Here is a 7500-nt window from a genome sequence, read left to right on the forward strand (position 1 = left end):
GGTGCGCTGGCAGGCTCTGGATCAGTGGAGGAGGAGGGCACGGCTGTGAGGGGTGCTCTCTCTGAGCCGCAGGTGTCCTCTCCATCATCATCTGCGGGCCAAGGGCTTGGTGTCAGGCTACTGGGACTCGGGGATGAGACAGCAGCAGACTCAGACGACGGAGGGGGCTCTGGAGACTGGAGGCTGGCAGAGGATGGAGAAGGATGATCCTCTTGTACCAGCGGGGGCGGAACTGGCACCTGAGAGAGCCAGAGAGATTAAGGTTTCTTTATTAATCTACACCAAGGAGAAATTTGCCTCAGAGACAAGGAGATTGCAGCACCATAATAAAAAGACAGCAAAACCGATCAAAATAACGTGTTTTTTAAGTTACCAGTGAGATACTGTACAAAAGACAAGGATAGGTGTAAGGCACAGGCTCAGAAACATTAGATAGATGTCCTAACCAACAGCCCTTGTCCCATCAAGTCCATACCATCCCTCCCTCCAGCATTCCCACACTATTCACATCACCCTAGCCCCCCCTCCCCAAAACACCACCCCTTCCCCCAGCCAAAAACACATTCATTCTATGATCATCTAAATTACATTCATTAAATAATTTTAAAAAGGTAAGAACAAGGATACACTCATTCAACATCCTCACAGTCATTACTTCATTTTATCACCAACTATGGTACAATCACTAACCAAGTCCCATTCAATCCTATTTCTATTTATTTAGTAGCCTAATAAGACTGAGGAATAAAGAAATGCTTATAGTTTGAAGTGACTGTTTTTGCTCAGAGGGGTTCTAAATCTCTTCCCAGAGAGAGAGAGAGAGAGAGAGAGAGAGAGAGAGAGAGAGAGAGAGAGAGAGAGAGAGAGAGAGAGAGAGAGAGCAGTATGACAAAGATGGAGAGAGGGAAAGACAGAGAGAGAGATGAGAGCATAGAAATGGAGGTACAGAGAAAAAGAGATAGAAAGAAAAAGATGGAAAGAAAAAGGGATGAGAGAGTGGGCAATGGAGAAAGAGAGAGGAGGACAGTAGTTAGAAACAATGAGCCTGAGGGAGAGTTTGGATCTGACCTCTGTGTCCCACTTCTTCAATCCACCATACAGTGATTTCATTACATCACTCAGTTGCTGTGCTGGGAATATCATGTGCTCTAATTCTGCCGCATGCTCAAAATCAGAACTCTGCAGGCTTGGCTCACGGTACCTCGGCGACCCGCTGTCCAATCGGATGGTCCGGTTTAGGGGTAGGGGCGGGGCTAGGTGAAGGGGAGACGTGCGGTTGGCTGTGACAGGGAGGGCAGCGGGACACCAGGATCTTCAGTCTCTCCAGGCACACCACAGGCACCTTTGGGCTGCCACTGTCATCAGCGCTGAGGTGGGGGAAAGCAGTAGAGTGTAGATATGAGATACTGTGGGCCTTTTGAGGTGTACAGCTCCAGGCCTTTTTATTAGAATACCATGAAAAAGTTGATTTATTTCCATAATTCCATCAATAATGTTAAACTGTCATGGATTGTAGATTCATGGCCCAGTTTTTTAACTATTCCAATCATTAAATTGTTTATTTTTACACATTTTGGTCTTCCAGCTCAAAAAAAACCATGAATTGGGGAATTCACATCATTAGAATATTGTAATAAAATCACAATTTTCTTCATCAAAATTTGTTTCACATCAGTGCACATCAAATCAGTTGAACTTTGGTACATTCTACACAACATGCAATGTTCAATACTTGGTTAGGACTCTCTCTGTCTTAATATTATTAATAATAACGGCCATGATGCGTTTAACATTGAAGTCAATGGCAGAAACAGTGCATGGGAGTAATGGAAGGCCAGATATCCTTGATGCTTTGCCGTCAGCTGTTTTTGTATAGCTGACCTGGTGTCCCACACTTCACTCTTCAATATACCCTGTAGATTTCCATGCCACGTTTTGGCGCTAACTCACCAGTTTAATTCTAAATAACCGGAAATGAAACCCCATTGAAAATGAATGGGGTTTTATTTCTGTTGAGTTAGAATTAAACTGGTGAGTTAACACCAAAACGTGGCATGGAAATCTACAGGGTATATTGAAGAGTGAAGTGTGGGGCACCAGGTCAACAAACAAGAACAGCTGACAGCAAAGCATCAAGGATATCTGGGCTTCCATAACTCCCATGCACTGTTTTTGCCATTGACTTCAATGTTAAACGCATCATGGCCATTATGAAGACAGAGAATGTCCTAACCAAGTATTGACCATTGCATGTTATGTAGAACAGTGGTTCCCAACCTATGGGTCGGGACCCAACTTATGGGTCGCCAAAGATCCACAGGGGGTCGCGGAGCCCTCTTGATTTTAAGGGGTTTCATTTTAAATATATATAGCCCATGTTGAATAAATGACAAAGCATTCAACTAATAAATGCATAGAAGCAACAAATTGTAAGTGCTACATTAAACATTTAGCCTATATTTGACCAAAGACGAATTGAGGAATAAAATAACTAAAATGAGTTTTGGCAGGAAACAGAGGGCATCTTGTGACGCTGTCTCGTGCAGGCGATCGCGTGGTTGGGTCACCAAAGCTTACAATAGTAAAAATATGGGTCCCTTAAGAAAAAGGTTGGGAACCAGTGATGTAGAAAGTACCAAATTTCAACTGATTTAATGTGACCCGAATTTTGATGAAGAAAAATGTGATTTTATAACAATATTCTAATAATGCGAATTCCCCAATTCATGTTTTTTTTTAGCTGGAAGGCCAACGTATATAAAAAGAAAAAAAATAATGATTGGAATAGTTAAAAAACTGGGCCATGAATCTACAATCCATGACAGTTTAACAGTATTGATGGAATTATGGAAATAAATCAACTTTTTCATGGTATTCTAATAAAAAGGCCTGGAGCTGTATATTCTGGATTCAGAGTGCTTACTTAAATCATAGATTCAAATAAACCTAAACAAGAGAAAGTGCCACTTTCCATTAAACAAATAAAAGTGAATCAATAATATTGGTGTTAACAACTTTATATATGCTTCATAAGAAGTAGTTACTGAAATGATGAAGTACAGTGTAACAAAGTGTGTAATAACATGTACCCTAATGTAGGCCTACATAGATGGGGTTTGTGGTTAAGTGAAGGTTTTCAGGCATTAGAAAGAATATCATATTTCTTCAAGACGAGGCTCATTCAGCACAGCTGCTTAGTGATGTGCAGAGGTGTTGTTTACCTGTTGCCGTCTGTGGTCTTCTGTGCTATCCTGTATCTCATCTTGTGCTTCCGTTGCCCCGGTCGGTCGTATGTGTACACGCAAACATTTTCTAACAAAAACAACAAAAGTGAAACCAAGTGAGCTATGGCACATCCATCTCACCACATCAGTGCTGTTTTTTTTCCTTTTTACCAACGGAAGATGAGTAAAACCGAAACTGCAACTGCCTCCTGAAACCCGCCACCAGAAAGACACATACGGTCACAGGTTTATGCTGTATGTATGGGGACATGACTGTGGCAAATACCTCTCTAAATTAGTCAGCCGGCAATCAAACCTACCCAGCAACCGGTCTGTAGTGGTGTTGGTAGCACTCTGTGTGTGTGTGTGTGTGTGTGTGTGTGTGTGTGTGTGTGTGTGTGTGTGTGTGTGTGTGTGTGTGTGTGTGTGTGTGTGTGTGTGTGTGTGTGTGTGTGTGTGTGTGTGTGTGTGTGTGTGTGTGTGTGTGTGTGTGTGTGTGTGTGTGTGTGTGTGTGTGTGTGTGTGTGTGTGTGTGTGTGTGTGTGTGTGTGTGTGTGTGTGTGTGTCTGTTCCACTACCTGGCTCTGTCTTGTAGGTGGTGAGGCTGTGGGAGCTGCCACCTGGCTGGGGTCCCAGGCCCACTGCTCCAGCTACAGCCAAGCCAACACTCTTCTCCTGGGCTCTGGCACCGCCACTCTGGAGAGTAAGAGTGAGAGAGTGAGAGAGTGTGAGAGCGTGTATGTGTGTATGTGTGTGTGTGTGTGAGAGAGAGACACAGAGAGAGAGAGAGAGAGAGAGAGAGAGAGAGAGAGAGAGAGAGAGAGAGAGAGAGAGAGAGAGAGAGAGAGAGAGAGAGAGAGAGAAGGGGGAATGCAGGGGGAGAGATGTTGAGAGTGAGTGAGAGAGAGAAGGGGGGAGAGAGGAAGAGAAGAAGAGGGAGATGAGAGAGGGGGGATTTTAGGAGTGAGAGCAAGGGAGAGAGAGAGAGAAAGGGAAGGATGCAGTAGGACAGAGAGGCGGGATTTTAGGAGTGAGAGGAAGAGACAGAGAGAGAGAGAGAGAGAGAGAGAGAGAGAGAGAGAGAGAGAGAGAGAGAGAGAGAGAGAGAGAGAGAGAGAGAGAGATAGAGAGGGGTGGGGGGTGAGCTAAAAATATCCAACCGAGGACTGATAACAGACGGAGTGGTTGTGGGATGAAGAGGGGAGGGAAGATAACAGCCGAAATATTCTGCTTTTTATTTTTCTGTTTACTTATTTATTATCTTCTTAAAAGACAGCACTAGAGTGAGCCTCAGTACTCTAAACAAGATAGGCGAGGCAGCACGCCACTGTGCGCACCAGGGCGCACTGAACAGAACGAACTTGTGTGATTATTATTCTTAACAGTGAAATTTCACAACCTTGGTTGCTTGGGGAAAACAATTAGCCAGGTAGCATTCATTAATTTTTTTCTTTGGGAGGACTAGAAAACAACATGTACTGTGAAACACGCGTTACCAGGGCAACAGCTATTGTTAGAAATGTTCTCGGCTCTGGGCTTTTGTGCTAATTTGTGACGAGACTCTCAGACTTTGCAGTGTGCTGATGTTTGACAGTGTAAACTGGCAACTGGCTCCAGCCAGAAGTCAAAACCACATCAAAGTCACAAGTCTAACCTGCAGGCTGGTGGCAAAATCGAGCGCCTGATAGGCACTCATAGGTACTGAGGAAAAAACTGAATGGATTTGATTGTTGCCTATGAATAGCATCAAATATTCAGACATGAAGCTAGCACCACCCTGAGATTGGAGCACATACCACAGAACCCACAATCTCCTCTCCAGGGTTGAACTAGGGGCACTGGGCACTTTTGATGATAATAATGATAATAATGACTTAGTTTTACATAGTGTCTTTTAAGTAACCCAAGGCAAAAAGAGATCGGGCTAGGCAATAGAGGAAGAAGAGAGGAGGGGTTGGCTACAGTTTTCCACACATGCTTTCGTCAGTTAACTGTCTATATTGACGATGAATGGGCCTTCAGCTCTAAATTGTGGGCAGGCCGCTTAGAAGGACAGTCAAGTAGTGTGCACATCCAAATTTCAGGTGCATGACAAAAAGAGTCAGACAAGGCCCAGCCGTGGCTTAGTCGCTCCGTGGGCGCCCCGGGTTCGATTCCCAACCCAGGTCATTTCCCGATCCTCCTCCATCTCATTCCCACTCAGATCCTGACCCACTCTTCACTATTTTGTATAAATAAAGTTGAACACCAGCCCCACCAACCCCCCACCCCCCACCCTCAAAAACATTAAAATATCACAAGGGTCAGACAACTATGTAAAATTAAGATTGATGAAGTGCGAGCAGATCAAAAACGTTCACTTGGGAAAGGAAAAATAAGAAAAAGAAAAGTAGGAGCAAGTGTAGGGCCATTCAACTTTATTTTCATACCAGTCGCTAAGAAGAAGAAAAAAACATCCCTGTCCCCTTAGGACTATCAGCCTACTGGGAAAATGCCCTTCATGCCAGATATCCAGTCCAGGCCTGTTCCTCTCCCGCTGCTTTTTGGCTACTTTTTCCCATTTTCGAATGGTACAAGTAAGTGGACTTATCCATGCGTCTTGGGTTCTCTTATCTAATTTTTGTTCCAAGGCTTTAGCTCGCACAGAAAGACAGCTGACAGTATGCGATAAAAAGCCAACACTGCTTGTGTGAAAACTGTGTTGAAGAAGTGGGGCCTTTGAAGACGGCGGATCATGAGCCAGGCCACAGTGGGCCCACCTCAGAAGAGGCCGCCTGGCTGCTCTGTCTGCTTAGGATTCTCCCAGCCCAGAGGATGCCGCCTCGTGTGTCTGCTGAGGATTCTGCTACTGTATACAGTAATAGTTCCCATGGCCAGCTCTCTGTTTTCCTCCCCAGGGTCGCCATAGCAGCACATACTTCACACCTCTCTGCCTTTTGAAGCCCTCTTCAAACATATGTGCACACATGAACACATACAGAGGCACAGACAGACAGACAGACAGACAGACAGACAGACAGACAGACAGACAGACAGACAGACAGACAGACAGACAGACAGACAGACACACACACACACACACACACACACACACACACACACACACACACACACACACACACACACACACACACACACACACACACACACACACACACACACACACCTCACTCAAGTTCAAGTTCAAGAAGCTGTAACTTGAGTGAGAGAGGGGTGTGTTACCTCTCTCTCTCTCTCTCTCTCTCTCTCTCTCTCTCTCTCTCTCTCTCTCTCTCTCTCTCTCTCTCTCTCTCTCTCTCTCTCTCTCTCTCTCTCTCTCTCTCTCTCTCCAGTCCTCCACTCTCTAAATATCCAGTACCTGCTCAGCTGTGGCTTGCAGGTCCCTAGGTGCGGTTGCCAGGCCACGGTGCGCGAGGGCCCCTGAGGGCCAGTGTTGATGTGAGGGGCTCGTGCGCTCCGTCAAGCCCTTACGCGAGCGCGTTCTCCGGGAGACGGTGGCCGTGGTGACAGCTAGGCTCTGGGACTCAGCCGCCACCATCCTCCTTCCCTCCGCCAGTGTTGACATCTCCAACACACTCGCCCCCTGACAGCCCAAAAACAATAACAACAACAAATAACAGTGACACTGTCAACAACAAATAAGTCAATAACAATAATAACACAGGATGCGTTGGAATTTTTTTTGTTTGTTTGTTTGTTTTTCCCCAGATTCCAACTCCACACATGGCTGAGCTGAGATAGGGCTAAAAACCATAGCAACTGTGACAAGGTATTGGAGGGAAAGGGATATGGGGGGGAGAGAGGGAGAGAGAGAGAGAGAGAGAGAGAGAGAGAGAGAGAGAGAGAGAGAGAGAGAGAGAGAGAGAGAGAGAGAGAGAGAGAGAGAGAGAGAGAGAGAGGAGACAGTGATAACCTTGGTTATGACAAACACACAGGGCACTCTAAGCATCCATCAGGAGTTTGGGACAACAACACAAATAAAATATAATCACAGCCCTTGTGCAGTGTCTCTGTGCTAAAAAAAGAGGCTCTATAGACACACTCTGCTCCAGCAGCACGGTGAAATAAACACTGCTGATAATGAGGGGCTTAATTCCTGTGCCAATTATCCTATGTAAATCCCACATCTGGGACTCGAAAGGCTTCTTTAAAAAATAAAAAAAGCAGTATTAACACATCACAGATTAGGCTCTCTCTTTCTCTTGCTCTCTTACACTCTCTCTCTTTTCCTCTCATTCTCTACTGCTGTATGTCTCTTAATCTCCCTCTTGCTCAT

The 7500-nt window shown here is 45.2% G+C and overlaps 1 protein-coding gene across 1 annotated transcript in view; it reads right to left on the minus strand.

Annotated features, from left to right (window-relative positions):
• Positions 1-7500, minus strand: part of trim66 (tripartite motif containing 66) — a 43601-nt gene that overhangs the window by 10255 nt on the left and 25846 nt on the right. Inside the window, exons 9-13 of the mRNA XM_063188252.1 lie at positions 6583-6807; positions 3803-3920; positions 3222-3312; positions 1202-1367; positions 1-239 (exon numbers count right to left, since the gene is read on the minus strand). The exon at positions 1-239 is cut by the window's left edge and continues 456 nt beyond it. Coding sequence (XP_063044322.1) covers positions 1-239; positions 1202-1367; positions 3222-3312; positions 3803-3920; positions 6583-6807 — 839 coding nt within the window. The remainder of the gene's footprint in view (positions 240-1201; positions 1368-3221; positions 3313-3802; positions 3921-6582; positions 6808-7500) is intronic.

The sequence above is a fragment of the Engraulis encrasicolus genome, chromosome 22 (genome assembly GCF_034702125.1).
Source record: "Engraulis encrasicolus isolate BLACKSEA-1 chromosome 22, IST_EnEncr_1.0, whole genome shotgun sequence".
Lineage (NCBI taxonomy): Eukaryota > Metazoa > Chordata > Actinopteri > Clupeiformes > Engraulidae > Engraulis > Engraulis encrasicolus.